The sequence below is a fragment of the Dermacentor andersoni genome, chromosome 1 (assembly GCF_023375885.2).
Source record: "Dermacentor andersoni chromosome 1, qqDerAnde1_hic_scaffold, whole genome shotgun sequence".
Taxonomy (NCBI): domain Eukaryota; kingdom Metazoa; phylum Arthropoda; class Arachnida; order Ixodida; family Ixodidae; genus Dermacentor; species Dermacentor andersoni.
Window position 1 is genome coordinate 244,345,039 of NC_092814.1, and position 25,165 is coordinate 244,370,203.

The 25,165-nt window shown below is 45.4% G+C and overlaps 1 protein-coding gene across 2 annotated transcripts in view; it reads right to left on the reverse strand.

The window, feature by feature from the left end:
• The window catches only part of LOC126548005 (NCK-interacting protein with SH3 domain), an 81,873-nt gene that overhangs the window by 53,016 nt on the left and 3,692 nt on the right, over positions 1-25,165 (reverse strand). For both annotated transcript variants that reach the window (XM_050196077.3, XM_050196076.3), the window contains exons 4-8: positions 18,947-19,182; positions 15,242-15,376; positions 14,761-14,922; positions 2,390-2,476; positions 1,959-2,097 (exon numbers count right to left, since the gene is read on the reverse strand). In XM_050196077.3, coding sequence (XP_050052034.1) covers positions 1,959-2,097; positions 2,390-2,476; positions 14,761-14,922; positions 15,242-15,376; positions 18,947-19,182 — 759 coding nt within the window. The remainder of the gene's footprint in view (positions 1-1,958; positions 2,098-2,389; positions 2,477-14,760; positions 14,923-15,241; positions 15,377-18,946; positions 19,183-25,165) is intronic.

Sequence of the window (25,165 nt, forward strand, 5' to 3'; positions counted from 1 at the left end):
TTTTCAGATACAGTTAAACCTCGATATAACGAAGTAGGTAAAATCGGCAATTTGCTTCATTATATCGAAATTTTGTTATATTTTACTGTTATGTGAATAAGTACAGTCGCCGATCGATTTTTCTTACAAGGGGCTGCAAAATTTTTCGAATGATTGGCCAATCGAAAAAAGCAAGCTTGAATGTGAAAACAGTTCATTTTGATGAATTTGGGAGTCAGCAACGAATAATTCGGTTTCATGCCACGTCAACGATATCTTCACATCAGCAGTATGAATTAAGCGAAGCCAGCCATGTTTTCGCGTGCCCTCTGGCCCCGCGGCTGATAGAGTCATCCGCACTGGGCCGAGACTATGATGAAAAGTGCTGGCAGCGGGGAGCAAATGCTTCATCTGCCTCTTTCTCCAACGGGTCACCGAAACTAAAGATCCCACAATCTTCAATGCTAAATGCGCAGGAAGACAGCTTACGTGATGCCATGCCGTCTCGGAATGCCCATTCTTTGCACACGTGGCAGATCTACCTCTAAAGTAGGGTGTGCGCCTGCGTATGCGCTCAGCCAAGCTTACAGTGCTTACAGTTTGTGCAGCCACAGCCGAGACACTCGCCAGAAATCACGACGGACAAGTGCCACCTTACCCCGCCTCGACCCTCTCGCACATGCGCTTGATCACGTTACTGCGAACTCACTCCCCTCCCCTCTTTCCCTTTGCTCACTGGGGAGGTGCCACTCCGCACACTGTGTGCTTTAGGTACGAGTGAAAGTGTGCCACTCCGTCGCACACTTTCACTCGTACCTAAAGCACACAGTGTGCGGGAAGCAATAGGATCTTATCGCACTTGGACTTTATAGGGAACATGATGTGGCTCCACTTGGGCGGTCGCTCTTGTTGCACGGCGCGCAATTTATGATGTGCGTTTGCAAATAACCGCTTGTAATTCCATCATTTGACCATCTGCATCCACAGAAGTCGCCATTTATTATCTCGGCATGCCTTTTCTGCGGAAGCGAAATTTCTTTATATTGAAATTGCATACAAATGCACTTTGTTATACTGAGGTTCTAATTACACAGCGTTCTATGGACAAGTTATGAAAAGTTTAATGCTTTGTTATATCGAGAATTTTGTTATATTGAAGTTCATTATATTGCGGTTTAACTGTATATTAAGATGTCAGATGTGCACTGACAAACATAAAATTGGAGCAAAAGTACTATGAATTTCATCAACACGGGCGAAAACATGAGCACTTATGTAGTGAGCTGGCTACATTGCTCAATGAGCCAGACTACCAGCCATACAGCAATCGTTCATACTTTCCAAAGAGTCCTGTGTATATGCAAATAAACTGCTTACTTGTTCTTAATGTTATATTTGTGCAATTAATGAAGAATGCTTCATAACATGTAATGCAATGACAGAAGCTTGCTTGAGCTATGAATACTAGGATTTGAACATTGTTTTATATTAATATTGAAAATGGCTGTTGATTATTGAAAAATTATTAGAAAAGCATTCAATATCTGATCCGACCGACTTCTGGTGCTATTCTATTTGTCTTCGATTCAGTCTCAAAATTTGCTACTTGCACACTCCTGGATATAACGGAGGCATTCTTGTGCTGGATTTGACTTCGTTATAATGAGGTTCAACTGTATTCTCTGAATTAGGCTTTAGGCTTAGGAAGACAAACTTTTGCACATAGACCCAACGCTGGTCTATGACAATTCTTGCACCACCATCATATTAGCAACACAATGTGCTGTTTTGCAGCTCTCCATGCCTGACATGGTGATTAATGGGCTTTAATGGCACAAGGGCCAGTTCTGGCCAGAAAGTACCAAATGCATGGTGTAATAAGTTAACAATGGCAACATGCCTGACATGGTGTTTGAGGTATGGTGCAATTCTGTAAGATATGAGTGGCTAATAAGAGAGCAAAGATGCTGTTTTCTGACCATCAGTGTTTGATTGGAGGTCACGTGCCAGCTCCATAGGTAGCACTGAGTGTAACAGCAGTGAGACCACCTGTAGGTCCAGTTCGCACAGTGTCAGGAACACTCGCAGCATCCACACACGCAATGAGGCTCGTGGTTCCTGGAAACATCTGCCTGTCAGTTCAATTCAGCCACACAAACCAAAATACAGCAACAACGGTTCAATGGAGAAGGACTCAAGTCTCATAACTACATACATCACACAAGCCCTGTCAAGCACCAAGCATAATCCATTAGCCAGCCAAATCTCACTGCTACATGAAATCGAAGCACCTGTTAGTGCCTAGAATTTGTACAACAATGGCAAGCACTGCTTGCAAAAGTATTCCAGTTTAATCAAGGCTGTCACACGGCAGTATACATTCTGCAGACTTAGAAAACTGCATACTTGCCATTTGATAGTAAAGGGCTAGTGTTGAGACACAGTCATATTCATCAGCTTGCACAACTGATCGGGAGACTCGAGGATCAGCATCAACCTGCACAAAATGAAAAGAAAACATTAGAACTAGCAAAAGCTTCACACCGGGCAGCTTGGTTGAGAATAGCATAAAACAACAAAATTTGTTTTGCTGCAATGGCAAGACCTACACAAAGGATGCATAGAAAAGCACAATAGACAGTTTCAGTTTAACGTTAGCGCAATAGAGGGATTTACGGAACTAGCGTTACCGTAACCATAACTAAATAACACTCGTCGCGCTGCCATGAAGCTACACCTCAAGGCAAGGTTCTCTGCCATTCAGTTTCGTCATCTCCTAGGGAACCCCACCCTCTCCCCACCCCTGCCTGTTGAAGCTCCCTTCTCCCCTTTTTGATGGTCACCAATTTTCCTTCTCTTTACAGGTAGCCATACTGCATTTAATAAGTGAATAGCACACGCGGCGCTGGAAAACTCGTACGTGACCTGTCCTCACGGCGCTCTCTCGGTCTGTGCGAAGCGGTGGCGAGCCAAATCACTGGTGGGATTTTCGGCTTAATCATGTTTTCTCCGTCGCCACTGCCCATGCGAGGAGTTCTCTGTCTGCGCTGTCGTGCGAGTGCTAGCGGCGAAGTGCTCCGAATCACACCGCATATCACGTGACTGATTCGTCCGCGATAACATCCGCGTGTGTGAATCCACCTTTGACAGTATCGTTGAAGGATTCGGGAACCGAGCCGTTGGCCGAAGATACGACGTGGACGAGTTGTGCATCAGCGAGTGGAGACTGCTTTTGCGAAAATTTGACCGTTGTTGTATCCAGTTATTTCCGCGGATTACACGCGAGTATATATATTTTTTTCTTTCCGGGCTGTTGTAAATGTGGGAGCGGGTTATACACACAAAAATATGGTACACCATTGCACCTATCTCCCGAGTTCACTGACCGGCGGTGCTGGCATCTCGGAGGTTTCTCTCGTTAGGCCTTGATGCATTTGAAACGAGGAGTGATCTCAATAATTCCAAAAGGTTATTCATAACACTCTGTCGTCGAAGTGGCCTGAGACTAAGTGAAAGCTGTTTACACAGCCATTTGATACGAATTAAGTGAATTCTAAAAAAGCAACAATAAATTGAGTTCAAAGCGGCCGACCTGGACTGCCACCATGTTTTACGTAAACTACATAAACCCCACAAATATGGCAACATTAATGTGAGAAATAGCATACGTATGTTAAACGCTATGGGTCGTTTAGTGTTCTGCATGTGCACATTTTAATCCTTCTATTACGCTAAACATGCTAAACTAAAGCTGTCTGATGACAGGAATGAGTATCAGCTGCTATATATATATATATTACATACCTGCCTTGTTTTATGAATCTATCATAAAATGCCCAATTTTTCAGAGCCTAACTTTCTAGACCCACTTTATCATTGAAATTTACACCGAGCACCGCCACCCAATTGATAAGACAAATTCATATGGCAACCGAAATCTTGGCTGCTGTTACATAAATATTTTGTGAACTTCATGAAAAAAAAACTTAATTCTGGGATTTTACATGCCAAAACCACGATTTGATTATGAGGCCCATCGTAGTGAGGGCTTCCAGACTAATTTTGACCACCTGGGGTGTCCACAATGCATGGTACAAGGGGCACTCTTGCATTTCTCCCCCATTGAAATGCGTCCAGGTTTAATCTTGCAGCCTAGTGCTTAGCAGTGCAACGCCACAGCCACTAAGCCACCAAGTGGATCATAAACTTCATTAATATTTATGTTTGTTATTCAGTAAAACCTCGTTAAACCGTACCCCCTTAAACAGTAGTTCCTTTTTAAAAGTGGTGAAGTCAAATCCCCAACTCAGCGGCCATTGAACATAATTTGTTTTGACCCGCATAAACCATACCAGCTTACTGCGTACGCATCGGTTAACACGTAGTGTTTCCACTTTTCGTCACGCAAACACGATACAGTAGAATCTCGGTAATACGAACCTGGCTGATACGAATTTCGGTGCGATACGAATTTGTAAAATTCCCCCGCCCAAAAGCATTTTGTACAATGGGCCAAAATTCGGATGTTCCAAACACTTTTCCGCGTCACGCCGGGTGATACGAACTTCGGTACCGCGACCGTCGAGCCGCCACCGACGCAGCGTGTGCCAGTGCCGGTTTGGGATTCCGCGGCAGCAGGGAGGCTGACGAGGCAAGCGAAGCTTTTTTTCTCTCTAGTTTTTGGGGGCGGCCTCTTCGCCTTTTTCTTTTTACTTTGTTGTTGCCCGAGGCAGGGCTGTTTTACAACCCGAAAAGAGTCTTTGCTGCAAGGGCAAAGCCTGCCAGGGAGGACAAAAAAGTAAGCAGCGTGTGACGGTTTTATTTTGATGCAATGCTGACGGGTCAGAAAAAATGAAACTGACTGTCATTGGAAAATACCAAAAGCTCCGATGCTTCAAGGCAGCCGGTCGTTTGCCCTGCACATATAGAGCCAATAAAAAGGCGTGGATGACGTCGGCTCTGTTCGTGGAGTTCGTCACATACTTGGATCATGCAAGAACAGAAAGATTGTTTTGCTGCTGGACCAGTATGCGGCGCATCCAAAGCACATGACGTTACAGAGCATCAAAGTGGTATTTCTGCTCCCGAACGCTACTAGTCATTTGCAGTCACTGGATGCTGGCATTATCAGAAACGTAAAGCACCACTTCAAAGGTTTGTTGGTGCGCCGCCTCCTTGCGAAGATTGACCGTAAGGACACAAATATGCAGATTAGCCTTTTGGACGCTATGCACTTTATTGCAGTGGCCTGGGAGCACGTCTCCCCTGCAACCATCGCGAATTGTTTCGCAAAGTGTGGGATTTTTAAATCCACAGTGGCCACCACCTCGCAAGTGCCAGATCCAATTCTGATTGATGTCTGGAACCAGCTTGGCGTTGACTGCAGTGCCGACGATTTCGTCACCGTGGACGACGATCTCGTCACCTGTGGTCTGCGCACAGTGGAAGACATCATGGAGGATGTATCGTCGCAGCCTGGAATTTCGACCAGTGACGATGAAGAAGATGAGTGCCAAAATGGTGATGACCAACCACCGTCGGCAGCCGAAACTATGCAAGCTCTCGATATTCTGCGGTGTACTGTGAGAGAGAGAGAATCAACTTTTATACTGAGCCCTTAGTAACGGTTGGTGCGCGCTGGCACCAGATGGGGTGGAACCTTCTTCTCAGGTCCCATATGCGTCCAGCAGTTCCTGGCTCCTAGCCGCCAGCGCGAGCTGGGTCGGTAGGTCGGGGCTGGACAACAAGGTCTCCCATCGCTCGGGGGGGTTGGGGCTGGGGAAGGTGGGGAGGGGGTTGGGGGGAGGGTACTGTGACATCCAAGACTGTGCGTGAGAACACTATAGCCCAGTGCTTCAGCTTCGAAAATTCTCTGCTGGCCGACCTCGCGGAGAAGAAGACTCAGAACGACATACTTGACTTTTTTTCATGTAAATAAATGTCTTTTTTATTTGTGCATGTGTCATGGTTTCGGAACGGATTTCGCTCGTTTTTTGGTGATACGAAATTTCTGGTAATACGAATATTTTCGCCTCCCCTTGAGATTCATATCACCGAGATTCTACTGTACGTCGTCTCCATTGGGAGGCCCAGCAGGACAACAAGCCTCAGTGATCACAACGGCCTCCAAGCGCTTTGTGCGTTTGCGCGTGAAGTCCCATCAACATCAGCATCATTTTGGCGCCGTGCAAGCAAGGACTCGCGTTATTGCTGAAGTTCGGATAAAAAAAAGACGCCTGGTGCTCAGCATAGAAGAAAAATGAGACATCGTTTGTGCTATCGAACGTGACACGAAGAAGCTGGCGCTGGCACGCGACATGGGTCTACTGTTGACTACGGTGTGTGGCATTTGTAATGCGAAGACGTTGCTCGGCAGAGCTGCTGCGACCGCGAAGTGATGTCGGCTATGAGGTTCGACTTTTCACTATCGTTGCCTTTGTTGTTGCCGAAGTGTCGCCTAGCGACAGTGATGAGGACGACGTGGGAAGCGACACCACGGGCGATTCAGGCCCAAGAGTGGCAGAAGCTGTGCGTTACGTTGGCCTCATGAATGCAATCGTCCCGACGAGAACAGCACCTCGCAATCAAAAAGGCGCTTCCGACTGCTGCAATGCTAACGCGCCCGTGCACGGAGAATATGCAACGCCAACGAGGAATCTGCCATGCGAGTGTTTGATGAGAAGAGGGGGCTGGCCGAAACGCTGGCTTGCAGCTTCAGTAAGTTTGAGGGCATGATCGTCGCTGTTAGGCCGCTGTGGCACCAAACGAAAATAACACTTCTGTCACGCGAAGTGAATAAATACTGCATGTTTTTTTTCTCTTTCATTGCACTCCGAGTTTCGTTTTTGACAGGTAAGTGCGCGATCTTGTGCTATTTCGGTTGAGCAGTACTACTGTTTAGTATATGTACTTTTTCTGAGCTCCAGCCAACTACGGTTTAACGAGGTTTCACTGTATATATTGTTACGTGTGGAAAGACACAGACGAGAGATGCTATTTACACGTTATTTACACTGGAGCCAGGCAGCCAGGCTGACACTTGCTCGTGCCGAGGGCACCGACCAACTTCTTCGTCGTTCTCGCGGAATCATATCGTAATATTACCCCCCGGCGGCAAAAGCACCGTCACGGTGCTGTTAAATATCCAAGGGGCATGGAGAGTTGTAGGGCTTGAGTCGGGCAACGTGGACAATGTCACTGGTTGTCACAGCGGAGGACGTCGTGGGCGTGGCTAGAACGATTTCATAGGTGACATCGGTCACTTTGCGTATCACGCGATATGGGCCTGTGTAACAGAAAAGCAGTTTTTCACAAAGGCCGACTTTACGCGATGGGGACCAAAGCAACACGAGGGCTCCGGGCACAAAATGGAGATCACGGTGACGGAGGTCGTAGCGTTGTTTCTGCTTGTCTTGAGACACTTGTAGACGAGCGCGCGCAAGTTGGCGAGCATGGTCAGCATGGGCGATTGCATCACGGGCATAATCGCTAGTTGAAGCTGTGGCGGACGGAAGCACAGTGTCCAGTGGTAGCGTCGGTTCGCGGCCATACAAGAGGTAAAACGGGGAAAAGCCAGCAGTTTCGAGACGGGAAGAGTTATATGCAAAGGTAATGTAAGGTAGAGCCAGGTCCCAGTCACGGTGGTCGTCTGAAATGTATTTGGATAGCATGTCTGCAAGGGTGCGGTTCAAACGCTCAGTGAGGCCGTTTGTTTGGGGGTGGTAGGAGGTGGTAAATTTATGCTGTATTGAGCAGGCACGCATGATGTCGTCAATGACTTTGGCCAAAAAGGTGCGGCCGCGGTCTGTAAGCAATTGACGCGGAGCACCATGCATCAATATAATATCATGTAGCAGGAAGTCCGCAACATCAGTTGCACAACTGGTCGGAAGAGGACAGGTTACTGCGTAGCGGGTCGCGTAGTCCACCGCGACTGCAACCCACTTGTTTCCTGATGTAGATTCCGGAAATGGCCTAGAAGGTCCAAGCCGACATGATGGAAGGGCTCGGCAGGGATGTCGAGCGGCTGCAGGTAACCAGCGGGGAGCTGGGAAGGCTTCTTGCGTCGTTGGCAAAGTTCACAAGCGGCGACGTAACGTCGTACGGAACGGGCAAGGCCCGGCCAGAAAAAACGGCGACGTACACGGTCATAGGTTCGAGATACGCCGAGGTGTCCTGCCGTTGGTGCGTCGTGAAGCTCTTCTAGAACGGTGGAGCGGAGGTGTTTAGGTACTACAAGCAGGAACTCAGAGCAGTCTGGATGAAGGTTACGACGGTACAGAGTACCGTCGCGGAGGACGAAGAGGCGGAGAGTAGCATTGGCCGGAGGGTGTTCAAAACGGTCGATGAGTGCTCTGATGTAGGCGTCACGGCGTTGCTCGTCGGCGAAATGAAGCAGCTGGGATACCGAGAATACGCAAGAAGCACTGGCAATATTGGAGGAGTCAGAGTCGTCAACAGGGTAACGCGACAAATTGTCAGCGTCTTGGTGCAGGCGGCCAGACTTGTACACCACGGAATATGAAAATTCCTGTAGCCTCAAAGCCCATCGACCAAGCCGGCCTGTAGGATCTTTTAGCGATGAGAGCCAGCAAAGAGCATGATGGTCAGTGACTACGGAAAAAGGGCGACCGTAAAGGTAAGGACGGAACTTTGCAACCGCCCAGACAACAGCAAGGCATTCGCGTTCCGTAATGGAATAGTTGCGCTCCGATGGTGCTAGGAGGCGGCTCGCATAAGCAATAACGCGATGCTTGCCACGCTGACGCTGCGCTAAGACGGCACCTACGCCATGACCGCTGGCATCTGTACGTAATTCTGTAGGGGCATCAGGGTCGAAGTGGGCGAGAATGGGTGGTGAGGTTAGAAGAGTGACGAGACGAGAGAAGGCGGCGGCTTCTGCAGTACCACACGAGAATTGTACGCCTTTCTTCAAAAGATTAGTTAGGGGCCTAGCAATTGTCGCAAAATCTGGAACAAAACGACGAAAGTACGAGCACAGCCCTACAAAACTTCGAACGTCTGCGGCTGTCTTCGGAACCGGAAACTCTCGGACAGCGCGAGTTTTGTCGGGGTCAGGCTGTACTCCGGAAGCGTCAACTAGATGGCCCAGAAGAGTAATTTGTCGGTGGCCAAAACGACATTTCGATGAGTTAAGTTGCAGCTTCGCCTTTCGAAATACATCAAGTATAGTTGTGAGACGCTCAAGGTGAGTGTCGAACGTTGGCGAGAAGACCATGACATCGTCAAGGTAGCAGAGGCATGTGGACCATTTGAAACCTTGGAGCAAGGAGTCCATCATACGCTCAAAGGTGGCAGGGGCGTTGCATAATCCAAACGGCATTACTTTAAATTGGTATAGGCCATCAGGTGTGATGAACGCGGTTTTTTCTTTGTCCATATCGTCAACAGCAATCTGCCAATATCCCGAACGAAGATCAATAGACGAGAAATATCTGGAACCGTGCAGGCAATCAAGGGCGTCGTCTATACGTGGGAGCGGGTAGACGTCCTTTTTTGTAATGCTGTTCAGGTGACGGTAATCAACACAGAAGCGCCACGTGCCGTCCTTCTTCTTAACCAACACCACAGGTGACGCCCAGGGACTCGATGAAGGCTCAATGATGTTTTTATCGAGCATTTTGTTCACTTCATCTTGAATTACTCGGCGTTCCGACACAGAAACTCGATACGGTCGTCGGTGAATAGGCACAGCATCGCCAGTAAGAATGCGATGCTTGACCGCGAGCGTCTGGCCTAAAGGGCGATCGTCAAAGTCGAAAATATCGCGGTAGGACGATAATACTTCGCAAAGGTCTGCAGCCTGCGTAGAGGACAGGTCCGTCGCATCCATTTTCTTTATGTTGGGATCGACGCCCGAGGCTGGCGCGATGGGCATGCTAAGGTCACGAGAACCATCGGTCGATAACGCTGCCACGTATTGGTCGCCGAGACAATCAATGGTGGCAAGGCAAATACCTTGCGGTAGAATTTGCTTTGCCAATCCAAAGTTACTGACAGGCATGCGAGTGTGGTTCGCAGTAATAGTAACTATACTGTGAGGCACGGTGACGTCATACTGTATTGGGATGTCGGGCAGAATTCCAGCAACAACTACAAAGTACACTGTCTATTCACAGTGCCCTCACAGAACAAAGTGCGAATAAAAAAAAAAAAAACACTTTTGGATCAATGCGATTTCTTACACAGTGAGCACCTTGAGTAATAAAACAATTTTCAGTTATTTTTCAGGAAAATTTAGTGTTTGTTTGGCTTCAACTGTAACATATTTCAAATATTAAGGTTGGCAGCTCTGAATAATAAAGTGAATCCTATCAGACACATAAAGGTGATGACAAAAGTAACACACACACTATAAAGGATGAAGGAAAAACAGAAGAGAAAGCAAACTGCCCCCCCTACCCACCCCAAAAGAAGTATGAAGAGGCATCACAAGGCTAATTCATGGGCACAGGTGCACACGCAGTGCCCCAGTGCTACTTTATCTCATAAGCAGAGCGACTGCGACTTCCTTTCCTGTCAACAAGACTGATATTTCACTTGCTGCCCAAATCTGTCTAAAAATGTATTAAAGGCTTCTATGAAACCTCTGTCTATCTGTCTAGGGTGTTTTAACAATCAGGGTGGTGCATTCAAGAGTGCATTCAGGAGTTGCAACACTTGTAATGATTGACCAGATTACTTGTGACTTACAGTTGTTAGCATGTGCAGCTGTACTCATGGCATTCCATCTGCACACTTCCTGTCTGGCCGATGTTGCAGCCACAAGAAGGCAGAATAATTACTTCCTCTTTACAATCTACAAACTTTGAGATAAGTTTTCGATTGCATGAGTGATCTTTTGCATTCTTACCTGTTAATTCTTGAACAAGCCAATCAATATTAAATAAGAACTACATGTCCCTCAACAATTTTTATAAATTAGTGATGTAACAAAGTATGTGTGGCATGATTATCGGTGGCATACAGTGGCCAGGTATTGCCTATGGAAATCAATGTATGTTGCACAAATGTACGTGCACAGAGGGAAAGTATGACAGGACAAGCCATAGGGCATTGGGATACAAATTTCATGACATCGATGCTGATGTGCTTCCCTCTGACAGACTATCAATTGTAGAAGCAACAAATGAACCCAACATAAACCCGGTATGTTGTGTGATACACCTCCATGCATCACACCGATACCATACAACGGAAGATGATGTGGTGCACGCTTGGGAAAGGGAGGTGCAACCTATACATGTGTAATTTTCTAAATAAAAGTTGTTTTTTCTTTTAAATATTTAGATTCAAATTTATGGGTGAGTCATTTACATGGATGTAGCCCTTACTGGACTACAAAATATAAAAGTTTACAGCATGTGGTTCAGCAGATTTGGACAGTGCAGGGTGTCTACCAAGTTGACATTTCCAAATTCCCCGTGTTTTCCAGGTTTTCCCTGGGTGCCTTTGCACAATTCCCTGAGTGATGCAGAACTATGTTTTATGTCAAGACGGCCTGGAACCATATCGCCCGATGCTGTCACTCTCTGATAAGCATATGAAAAAAACTTATAAAAAAAACGATGTAATCCAATTTGAATACTAAGGAGTAGTGTTTATGTTATTCAAAAAAAGAATAGAAGGGAGGGGTTAAAAATTACATAGCAGATAAAATGTCTTCGAAAAAACTTGAAAATGGAGTCGGACATTCTCAAATCAAAATAAAAAGAAGATGCCAGAAGCAGATATTTTCGAATACAAACTATTTCTATCAACTGATAGCAAGCTCAGTGGTATGAAGCCCGAACTTTGTCACAATTGAGATTCTCTCTCAACAGCTAGTAAGTCAACCTCAACTGTCCTGACATACTCGCAGCTCGGGCATGACGCCTTAGTGCTGTGTTTCACTGCTTTAAGGTTTGTTCGATTCAGAAAAACGTGCACAGCACCACAAACGAAAAGGTGCAGGGGTTGACAGTTATGGTGTGCTGGGCTGCACCCACTCGCTGCAAGGTTCAAGGGTACACTGCACCGCGGTGGCACCTTGCCTTGCACCCCGTTAAATCGTGCACGGGGGTGCAGGACCCACCGCTGCACCTCGGGGAATCGAAGGCCTAGGTGCAGCGCACCGTGAATAGGTGCAGAAGGTGCAGAGAAACTTGGCTGAATCGAATAGACCTTTAAAGAGTTTATTTTGGTTTGGATGAGGGACACCTGCATCTCGGCATCAGCCAACACTGTTTTTTGAGCTCAAGCTCCTTCAGAACGGCAGCAGCACGCTTCCTTTCCCGTTCATTCCTGAATGCGTAGGTCCTTTCTGTTCTTGTCCTCCTTCCGCCACTCATTCGCCCCACGGACAATTTGAAGTATCTTCTTGGTCAGTTGCACAGTCCACGTGTGATTTTTCGAACTCCCTAGGGGTTGCGAAAACGTCCGAAAAATCGGCGAGTGAGAAAAAATAAATGCATGTCATTTACTGCCCTTGGGGGTTCAAACCACCACAGGCACATTCGAAAACGCTCTGAAGGCCTGTAGGTACACGTATTAGGCATATCGGTGCTCGTACTGTGACAGGAAATACCGGGTGTAAGCAAGTATAATTAAGGATTACATACTGTGTCCCGTGGCAACAGGCCCTTCCCACGCTTGTTATGCTTCACTGCAATACTTTTACACATGCTTCACCAAGTAACATTTCTGTAATGAGGCGAAGCTGACTTTCGGAAACCGGCATTATGCAACGCACCGTGTTTTCCAAGCTTCTAAGCCAATCACGAGGACCACAAAGAGTCCGTGTCATTGCTGACAGCAGCGAGTTTTTTCAATAAAAAACAAGGCACCCAGCGTCAAGAAGCTTTATAGCGAACGTCGAAGCAATTAGGCCTAACGTTGCCGCAGTAGTAGCTACGGCTGCCGGCGGATCTGTGTGCGAGAGCGCCGGTTCGAGGCGGTGAGGTAATCAAATGGCAGCGGTGGTGGCTTTGATTAATGCCGTTTCGGATCTGGGGTCACGGCAAAACGTCCGGAAAATCGGACGGCGAAGAATTCTTGCGTCCGAAAATTTCAGACGTTCTGATACATTGACTCTATGGGGTACGTGGTGGCGGTGCCGTGAAGCCGTCCAAATTATCGGGAATCCGGGAAGTCGGTCGTTGACTGTACACTGGCAACTCCTCCAGCCGACGACAGGGCATCAAAGACGATTCATTACGATTCCTGTCTGTACTCGAGCCAGCATTACCGCGACTTTCGACTCTTTCAATAAAATTAGAGCCAATTTTCCCTGATAGAGGCAGAAATTCCCCGATTTTCCCCCGAGTTTTTCCAGACTACTCAAAATCCCTGAGAATTCCCGGTTTTCCCAGTTTGTAGACACCCTGCAGTGTAAAGCACGCAGTCAGTCTTATTGACAGGAAGCAAAAATTATCAACACAGATAGCAGTGCCAGGACAAAAAATGCATCTTTCAATGAATTAAGTCTTGTGTTTGCTGTTTGTCTGGCCTACTTGCACGCTTCCCTGATTTCATATAATGTTTTATGATTTTTTATGTACAGCATCTATCCCTGCCTTTCAGCACTGAATGTGATTTCCCCTTTAGTTTTCTAGTGCATGTCCATGTAGTTGCTGCCATTGCAGTACAGCACATTAGAAACATAAGTATGTAAACCTGCCTTAAGCATAGGTAACATGCCGTAAAAACCGGAATATAAGTCGAACTTTTTTTCAAAAAACCATTGTGAAAAGTAGACCCTCGTCTTATATACCAGACATTGGCGGAAAAACTACGGAAGTCTTGCAACAATGGGCAGATGAAGTAAAGAGCCGCCTTCGCCATCAGCAGTAGCACGGCATGGTGACATTGTGGCACCGCCAATTTGCGTTTACACTGTCACAATGTTATACTGGTTAAAGGCTGCTTTTTCACATTTTGTTTCAAAATGAGCGGAAACCGACGACAATTCACCGTCGCCTTCAAGAAAAAAGCGATTGAGTGCGCGGAAGCCCACGGCAACCTCGCGGCACAGCACGAATTTGGAGTATCTGAAAAGAGCATACAGTACTGGTGGAGGCAGAAGCAGCAAACCAACAGAAAACGTCATTCCGTGGGCGGACCGCAGAACTGGAAGACAAGGTTGCGGAGTTCGTCCGAGAGCTGCGTGTAAGATCGCTGCCTGTGACTGCCGAATGCATACGTTTGAAAGCGGTAGAGATTGCGCACGCCTCTGGACTGGGCAGCGAGAAGCACTCGTCATCCGACTCTAGTTCGGACGACTCTGATCAAAGGCGTTGCTCTGATTCGGAGTAGCGCTTGGGCACTTCGTGCCCTTCTGTGTACTGTACACCCGGCCAATTTTTCACAGTATCGCGCGACCATCGACCTGCGCGTTTGTCAGCACCTTATCATCACGGCACAGAGCAACGAAATAGCGAAAGTAAGCGCACGTGTACACCTGCGCGTATCTCGTTTGTTTCGCCACTCAGCGTCGTTAATATGGTGCTGACAAGCACGCGGGTCGATGGTCGCGCGATACTGTTAAAAATTGGCCGGGTGCACATGCGAGCAGCATTTAAAAAAATACTGTCAGTATTGTGCATGAGTCGCATTTGTTTCAAGGTAAGGGTGTCTTTCGGTACTTTCATTTCATTTTAGAATTCGTTAGTAGGGGGATCGACCTATATTCCGGTTCGACCTATAGTTCGGTTTTTACGGTATTATTGAAGAAAGTAAGCATGACTAACAAAATGTGGCTTGCTACTAGTGTGCAAAGCTTACCAAGATGGTGTACAGCTCTTCTAGAAGACCCAGGATGAGTGCTTCATCCTCATGAATTGGCCAACTGCGCTGCTGGTCATCATTTTTACAGTTCCATAGCCTTCGAAAAATAAGCTGGAGTCTATCTCCATCCTGGCTGGCCACCAAGGGTTTTTCACACTCCTGTGGTAGGTAAGGTAGCAGCATTATCACACAGGCCTCAGCTCAAGGGAATAAAAAAGGCAATTACAGCAAGCCTATGCATGGCTGCAACACCTTTAACATGTTTCTGTTGGCCTGCAAAGCTACCACAGTTCAACCCAACAATGCTATTCATAGTAAGGTTCGTTACAGTGCAACACAACACACCAATTGGCCCAACTTGCCGTCTTGATCAACAATGCTAACCTAGGATAAGAAACAGATGCCAAATTTATTCACTCAGCACTGCCTGGTTAGTTCAAGCACCAAAATGAGAAGCTATAGGAAAAAGAGTAGAGACCTCAGCCTTGAGTACACTGTCCAGAAGAGCTTCCCAAGGGCAGGATGAGTCTGGCAAGGATGTGGAAAGGCAGCGAAGCACAGCCAACACGGCCACTCGTGAAAGGCTATGGCTCAGCTGTGTCTGGCTTCGAACCTGTAAGCACACAAACATAACACTGCGAAGGTTACTCTGCCATCAAAAGTGACTGGACACAGATCCTTTTATTGCTAATTGTTAGTAAGGCATCCTTGTAATCTAGCAGCAGTACAACACCAGGATCCATAAAGTGCATCTAAAGATATGCTTGAAGAATTGCATGTTATAGAAAATCAGTAGATAATTTGTAACAAGGACTTAAAGGGGCCCTGAACCACTTTTTATCGAAGAGGAGAAATGCATCTGAAGTTAAAATAGAGTATTTCAGAAATACTTTGCTGTGAAAAGCACTTCAATGTGTTCTGCAGAAGCGGAGTTATTGGCAATCAAACACGGCCATCCCGGTGCCTCCACTCCTTCAATACCTTGCATTACAAAGGCTACGGCGGAGCAGGGCGTGCTTACAATGCTCTGCCTTTTAAATGTCACTGCAGCGTGCAGTTCAAATTTGATTTTGGATGTTAACATACATGCCACTGCTTCCTATTTCGACGCCTAAGATGCGCCAAATGTAAGCCAAACACGGTTGTCCTCAGCGAGCCGCAGTGCACTTAGCCAATGGACTGGTTGCGGCACGTCACGGCGGCCATGGTATCTACACTATGCAGCGGACCACAGAGTTTGCTTTGTGCACAACAGGGCTTGAGTGCACGCTCGTGCTCATATGTTACAGTTTGACAACACTACGCGATGAAGACTGCCTTTGTACTTCACCAGCTTGACTGACGGATAGTAGCCACAACCAAATTGCGCATTTTTGAAACGCTATCAATTAGTCTGGCAAGGCGTCTAACCATGAGTGGCCAGGAGTGAGCGTGCTGACAAGCGTACGTGTGGTTCAACATCAAGTTTCGCGTGGTTTGAGTCAAGTTGGGCGTTCAAAACAAGTCTAAATTAGCGAGACCCACCAGCTACGACACCAATAAGCAGGGTGTCCAAAGTTGAACTCCTACGCGGGTGGCCGACGCCAAGCGTGAGCAGACGACATTTGGCTTCATTTGGAAGTACATAACTAAATTATCAAAATTTGAAAGCACATTTTGGCTTACTTCAGCCTGCTTATTGAACTTCGTCAATGAATATACACAGTAACAGTAGGAAGAAGCACACTGATCTAAACACCTTTCTTGATTGACGTCAGCTATTGGCCGATAGCAGCCAGATTTGGGAATCCACTTTATTACAAAATACAGCATCCAGAAAAGAACGAGGAGCCGGCTTCCGTTGCAAAGAGCGTTTGAGAGAAAGCTGACTTAGCGCTGTGCTCGAGAGTTTCACGCGTTGCGCGTACAACAGCAACACTTGGCAGAAATGTTCACAGCAGTGTATGCTATCCACAGACTGTTTTTTCACCAAGCCTGAGGGGTGGTTCAGGACCCCTTTAATATAAATCCCTTAACTGATGATGCTGATTGTAAGAGAAAAAAAATTAAGAATCTACTTGCAGGACATCTGAACTATCTTCTATGCTGCTGTTTACAAAAACACTGTATTGATAAAAATATAAGCTATTTATTTTTGTGTGTGCGCATGTGTGCGTATGTGTGTGTGGATGGTTCTGCACAATGATGTAGCAAATCGTGCATAGAGCTCTGCCCATAGGCCACAGCTACAGTTTGCACTTAAAGTGTAATGTTTCTTTATTGCTTTTTGCCTCCCATAACAAGGATAATCAAAAGTCTCTTGTTATGGTATGTCCGAGCAAATCCGACATTTAGCTCAGCTTGGAAAATATGGCATTGGTTGATTTAGGCTGTACAGCTAAGATGTATAGAAGATGGCTGCTTAGAGTAACAAAAGATACATCCTACCACAAAAGCTACAGATATTCTGAAAATTGTCTACTAATGCGTTAGCATTGTTTGGCTTGGCTGTGACTTCGTTTTTGCTTAGTTTTTCTTTCTTGCTTTTCCTACCTTATGCACGTCTACTCATGGCCTTTCTAGTGGCAAAGAATGCTTAGGCTCTAGTACACAAATGTCCGATTTTTCTCGCCGCATCCGGCCCATTCAATGCAATCGTACCAATTGAGCCGGAATGCCGGGCACATGCGCGCTTCGATGGAGCAGAGCAGCCGAAAGGGAATGCCAGCTGCCACAGTAGCGTGTGAGGGGAGAGTGCATCACTGCGATGCCATGTCACCCTCGCTGCCGCTCTCAAAAGCCTGTGCTGTGCGTGCATTCCTTGTCCACGCAAGCTCTTGCCTGCATTCTAACTGCCTCGGTAAGGCCCAATGAAAACACGCCAAGCATCTCAACGTACTCGCTTGCCTGTGAGGTGTTCATAACTCGAATGATGCTCAGCAGCATTCAATTGGACATTGGGCCACCCTAGTATCTCTAGTTGGCCCATCACCAAATTTAACTTGGTCCACCCGCAGATTTCAAGTTGGCCCACTCTCAAATGCAAGGTTAGAAGCTTGGGCGAGTTGGTCATAGTTCATAACGGCAGTAGTACGTAGTGTACTTTTTTCAGTGTTATTTCTATTTGCTGTGCATATTAAATCATGCTCATCTGCAAATAAACATCAGATGAAAGTTAGAGCTCTTTACTATGTCGTTTTTCCTACACTCGCGTGCCACGCACTACCACCGTTTTAACCCAAATTCAATATAAGCCACCTTCAAGTTTCAGGTTGGCCCACTCCGTAATGTTAAGTTGGCTCATCCCCAGATTTCAACTTGGTCCACGTTCAAATTTCAAACTGGACCCTTCCCAAATTTAGTTTTTCCCCTGGGTGTGTTCCAATTCTGGCCAACATCGGAGACAGTTTACGAAGACAGCTAAGGAAAGAGGCAAGACAGCTTCGAGGCTGTGTAATGAAATGCGTTTCTAGCTGTCTGGAAGACGTATGGAAGATGACACCACCTCGCAGCGACAAGAAAAAGTGGAGAAAAGCACACATTATTTCTGTATTTTAAGTCCTTGCACCTGCAAACCTATGAAAACACAATGTAGCTTACATTAAGGGTGTATGATAGCATGCCTGCGTTTTCTTGTGCGCAGACAACCTTCCTGTCGGCTTTCCAAGCGTCCTGCTCAGCCACCATCGTTTGGACAGGCAAGTAGCCTGCATCGTTTTTGCCTTCAATGCTGTCTTTGCAAGACATCTTTGTGAGAATTGGAACGAGACTTAAGATGGATGCTGTCCACTTAGCTGTCTACGAGTATTGGAACACAACCCATGTCCAAATTTCAAGTTGGCCACCCACAAATTTCAACTTGGCCCACCCACAAATTTCAAGTTGGCCCACTTGCAAATTTCAAGTTGACCCACCCCTACTATAAGCTTCCCCATGCGTTTTCTAAGAAGCTCTATGTATCTTTATCGGTATTCTCTATTGTCAACAATGTCTACTTTTTTTTGCAATAGGCTGTGCTTGAGGTAACACACTAAAGTAACTTATTCATGTTGAACTCTTAATCAATGTTAGATATGCTTCATCATGTAACCATCTGCTCTTAAATGACGCTTCGCGAGTCTATGAATGAACAATGCCACGAGTCATGGGTGAAAGGTTTGATGGACAAGATCATTCATTCTGCTTATTAGTTTGAACAGTTTACCTGTTCAATCAGCTCAGCAGCTAGGGTTGGCAGGTGGGGATCCTCTACAGCAGCAGTTAATGAGGCAGATCGCTTGCTTGGCTGGGACCGTGGACTTGGTTCCAAAGAACAAAGGTCAGCACCAGCAAGATTTTCAGAGATCCAGTCTGAGTTGATGCGCGAGTATTCTTCCTGTAGAAAGTCACTAGGTGACTGGTGGCCCAAAGCAGTCTCTCGTGGTGTGTCCCGCAGTGGCCCTATCAGCAGGAGAATAACACCCACTATTTTAGTGCTATTTACACACCTTATTTCACAATAAATAAAAGCTGTCTTTCACTGAGAGGAGAGTGAGAGCATGTCTTTTAGACGAGATAAAGCTTTTGAATTTTGAGGGAAAAACAATTATTGAATGCATAATTTTCTGACAGGAATAATCATAATTTATCATTCCTGGCAGCACAAAACACTAACTTATAACAGAAAGAACATTCCTGGAACTATTTTCCACCCCATCATGACCTTCAATAGCACAAAGGTACAAGCTCTTGTATCATGTCTTCAGTAACGGTCATATGCCATGAAAGCTGCAGTGCTATGCAATGAAACAAACTAGCAACCAAATGCCTGTATCAGACGCAAGCACTATGTAAAAATAAAAACAAATTAAGCTATTTGACAAAAATGTCACAGACCTGCGTGGCACATGCAGCACGGTCACAGCGTAAGCTGGAGGAGCAGATACATAGGAGCTCCACTTTAGGCACCACACACTACAGGGTCTCTGCAGCGAAGTATCTTCGCATTGTTTTCACAAGAACTATCTGACCTGGCTGCCCTGCGTCGACGGCGAGCTGCGGCTTGCGCTGCTCTCTGCACAGCAGTCTACCGAGCCTGATGCTGCCTGGTTTCAGCCACACGACTAGCTCCACAATCCACTTCTTCAGCAGCAGTTCGTACCTTACGAGGTGGTGCCATAATGCGTACCAAAGAGTAAACAAAGGTATCCAGACTATATGGTGCACATGTCACATCCCTTGACCTGTGGCATGATACGATACTGTTGTTGATGATAATAATGGTTTACTGGCATCCCGTTCGAAATAGGGTGGTGACAAATAGTCACCTAGCCTGCTTGAGTTGACCAGGTCCAGCTACATGCAACATGCTACCGCTACATGTCGGGCACCTGGTGGAATACAACGCAGCTGCAATGCAAAGTGTGCACGTATCGACACTATGCGGCGCGCATGTCACATCGCCTGACAAATGGCACGATTTAATGCTAATGATTTATTGGCATTCCCTTTGAAACGTGGTGCTGAGAAACAGTCACCTAGCCTGCTTCATTTAATCAAGGATGCTATACATGTTTTTCATTCCAACATTTTTGTATACATCTTAATGTTTTTGTTCCTCAAACCTTCTCTATCTACTTTCTACCACTACCTATGCAAATGCTATATGGTGTGCCAGCTGGTGTAATAATATGCAACTGCAGTACAAAGTGTGTATGTATTGACGCAATGCGGCGCACATCTCACATTGCGTGACAAGTGGCACAATACAATGTTAATGAAGATGATTTATTGGCATCCTTTTGAAAACAGGACGGTGACAAAGAGCCACCTAGCCTGCTTGATTTAATCAGGTATGCCGTACATTTTTTTCATTATAGCAATTTTTATACATCTCCATAACCTTTTTTTTCCTTAAACCTCTCCTAACTACCTTTTACCGCTACTTGTGCATCTGCTACATGGCATGCCACGTGATGTAATAATATGCAACTGCAATGCAACATGAGCACGTAATGATGCTATGTGGCACACATGTCACATTGTGTGTCTCCTCACGCGCTAGGACACGTTTACAGGGCATGCTTGTGCTGCAATCTAGCAAGTGCTGGCATGGCTCATGGTAGAGTTGTTGACTCCCGCGCAGCCAGCACGGGTGCGATTCTGGCGAGAGCTGGGCATTTTTTTTCCTCATTCCCGGCGATAGCTGTGACGGACACCAGCGGTACTGGAGGACACCATCACCCGCCAAAACGGCTACTGGAATGAGCCCATAATAGCTTACGGTATAACATGCAAATCCCCGAGCAAGTACTCGGCCTATTAATAACATTCAAATGAACAGTAACCACAGTCAGTCGTCACTTCCTGCAGCCATATAATATGCAGGACCAACCATATCCAACTTTCGATAAGGTGAAATTAGATCACCATTCATTTGGCATTCTCTTATGAATAGGAAAAGAAAGCAATGGTAGAGAAGAAGTCTTCACTCCCCGTAAAATAATAGTGCTGCAGACCAGATATGCATTCACATACCACATTGCATGCACGTATGAGGTTTACAGCACACAAAAACCAACTTGTCACATAAACACACACATACAAAGAGCTGACAATAACAGCAATGCAAACTAAGAGACAGCAACACAAGGACTAAAGCATTGAGCAATGTATAAGTTTACAAATTTCAAGGATGACAATGGCACAAGAAAGACATCCATTAAGGATAGAACACAAGCGTCTTCACCAAAGTCTTGCTTGTGCCACTGTATTAAATCCATTCAACAAACTATCCAGCAACACATTTCCTTAACCCTTGTAACTACTAGTCCCGAGCAGTACTTGTACTAGCTATTCGTACCAATATCGCCAAAGACAAGCTGTAATCGTCCAGGCCACAGATGCTTCTGCTTTGCTTGCTAGAGATGAGTAGCGTTTGCCAAACCAGTTTGTATCACAAATTTAGTTTCAGCACTTGAAGATATTCTTCAATGCTTTTGATTCCTTTGGTTATCATCTGTTCAGATAATTACACTCAAGCCTTACACGTCAACTGAGGGAAAGTTTTTTTTTTTTTCGAAGCAGATGTCTTTCATTGATATTTGAGACAAGTGTATAAGATAAACAATTCATTTATATATTTTTCAAACACGGATATAACAAACAATTATTTCTTGGAATAAAAAAAATAATTGGTACATCTAGTACACTTCCTTGAAAAGAACTTGGGAGTTAAAAGGTCAAGTTTCAAAAATACAATTCTCAATATTCCATGGAAGCCTACATTGTCAAGGTCCAACTCCTGCACTCACGAACAGTTTAGCGTTCTAAGGATGATGGTGTACAGCATTTGATTACCACTGGTAAGATTACATTTCGAAGTTTCACATCCTTAAGCTGCACAGTGGGCTATAAGAGATTAATCAGTGGAGGACTTCAGATTAATTTTGATAATTTTGACAAGGTGATTTTGCAGTCTGTTCCCATCAGTATACGGTCATCACTGCTGCTGGGAATAAAATCCCATGACCTTGTGCTCAGCTGCAGAATATCACAGTCACAAAGCACCCCCCCCCCCCCACCCCACAACAAATAGATTACCACAACTGTTCTGCTTTGGTATGACAGTCAATATTTGGCATACAAGGTGGTTGGAAAGACCAAACAAATGATTAGTGTTACGTCTTGGTTGGTTAGCTTTAGATAAGTGACAGTTGTAGGATTAACCATGAAAGCTATACTAAACTTGAGTAAGGGTGCCACAGAACTATCCAGAAGGAAAAGTTGTCAACCTGAAAGTAGTATTAAGTTACAAGAAAAGCCCATGCAGGTTCTCTTACAAGGTTCCTTTCAATTCCGAGGACCCTTGCAGCTTTGGGTAACTTTCAGGTGGATAAACTAAAAGTCTTGAAAGGACGCGCACCGTAATGACCCGTAAAGGTGATTACGTTTAACATACATAAGGTGACAAACGCTATTCTAAAACTATTATCCTTTAGAATCGGTGTACCAATCATCTTCCGGGAAAGTTAATATGTACAGAAGGCTTAATATGCCTTGAGTTTCGTGGAAGAAATGTTTCTTCCACGAAATTTCCTCTACATTGAGGATTCCTACAGAACCCATTTGCTTTATTCAGAGATGTGGAGGTTAGAAAAAGTAACCCACATAGTTTTACAACAATACTGTTCTATAAGAATACCACAATACATGCCTTGAGACAAAAATTCATTAACAAGGAAAGGAGCTTTGCTTTCACAGTTAAACTCAAGGCATATTAAGCCTTCTGTACATATTAACTTTCCCGGAAGATGATTGGTACACCGATTCTAAAGGATAATAGTTTTAGAATAGCGTTTGTCACCTTATGTATGTTAAACGTAATCACCTTTACGGGTCATTACGGTGCGCGTCCTTTCAAGACTTTTAGTTTGACCACACAGGAATGCAAACGTAAGGAAGAGGTTATAAAATAGGGTGCTGTCTGGTGCCTCATGCCAAGCGTATCTAAGCCAAGACAATCCATTAGCAACCATCCTGTTGTTGGCATGCTGATGCATCTCATTAGGCCTATGGGCGCCGGAATCGCCAAACTATCTCAGACATTGGACGTGCCATGCGCTAACTAATGTTTCAGGCAAGTTTAGAGAAAGCGAAAACTCATTTCAATAGTTACTAGCAATCAACACGAGTCAAAGCGCAGCCATCACAAGAATTCACGCTGAAGCGGGAGTCATGGGTGCCATCATGTTCGACAACGCTATTTCTTAGCGTCCGGAAACATTATGAACATAAAATTGGCCAAATAATGTATGCTATCACAGCCCACGTAAACCACAGGAGCCCAATAAGGTCCGGAGCATGCGCAGTGAGGAGCGCACTATTTCGTTATGTACGTAATGCGTTTACGTTCGGTTGCAAACGCTATTCTAAAGCTGTCTATTCTCAGAACAAGCTGCTTAAGACAGTGTAAGACACATTAGGCAAATATTAGCAAAACTAAGAAATTTTAACATAACAAATTTTTGATAATCTGAACCATGTTGACATTGGAAGTGAAGTTTTTCAAATGCTTCATCCATAAAGCCCTGCTGCACTGCCTAATGGCACTGTAAAAATGACAGTCAACAGTGCACTCCATGCCACATTTTTTGGTTCTGGGTAGAACAGAATGCAAGACACACTAAGCCAGAATGCATCTTTCCCTTCTGTTTGTGCTGAAATGTGAATACTGTAGAATTTAATGCATAGAAATCTTTTTCTCACGTCTGCCCTTTGCAATGTAAGGAAACTGCTGTGCTAAGTATGTAAGTGGTGCATAAGAATTTGCAAATAAGGCTTTGCCACTTCTGAGTGCAGCTAGTCACTAAAGTTTGGACTGCAAACAGTTACTGCAAAACATGTCCGCTTGTTTACCGTTAAGCAACTTCCGTTCTGCATCACCTCTACAAGGACACTACCAGTGTTTAACATCAGTGGGAACTTGGGGGGAGAGATGCACTCTCACCTGGCCATCAAATCTGGATCGCCGAGGAGAGAGAGAGATCAGTGCCAGATCAGTGCCAAATATTACCAGCACATTTGGCCATAAACAGATGCACATGAATTGAGGCAGCTGACAATAAACTGGATGGATACATAGAAAGCACTCCATTTGGGACAGGTTTGAATAAATTACTTGAACCACATTGTCACATTGCTTCAATAGAGAAACAATACCGAAGGTTTATGTAGGTTTTTCTGTGTCCTGCAGATGTACATCACAATTTTTACAACAGAAGGCTGAGAGAAAGTGACAAAACAAGCTTCTGCGGTGTCAGGCATGAAATGAAGTCTTATTTCAATGCAAAAGCAGTTTGCACTGTTATGAACATGTAGCAAAATGTGCACTGCACAAACACGCCAATGTTTGAACTCTGAAGAGGTTTTTCCATTATAAAGCACTGACTGACAGTACGCTAACATGACTGAAGTGACTCAAACACCAACAAAATTTGCGCATCTTAAGAACTACTGCTGTACACGCATGCACGCACAAAGAAACAGCCCATGTATGCATGGTAGCTCCTCTTAAGCACAGGGTGACTTCAAGCACTGGATACGATCAATAGATATTTACATAGTATGTAAAGGCATATGATCAGTGGCTACACGTTTTGCTCTGACATAATTTAAGCAATGTCTGCAGGCCAAGTACTGTACGTATTGCGACTGGCTGCAACTTGAACGGTCACCTACAGGTGTGTTTTAGGGCACATACACACTTCCCATCAGTCATAATGAGCAACTTGCACAACTTAGTTCCACTAACCGTTGGCTACAGTGCAAAAAGGTTGCTTCAGATGAGACTATGCTGGCATAATTGTTCTCTAACCTTATCGTCCACCTGCTTACAGCAGCATATATTGAGGTAGCGTTAAGTCAAAAGACATTGCACATTCCA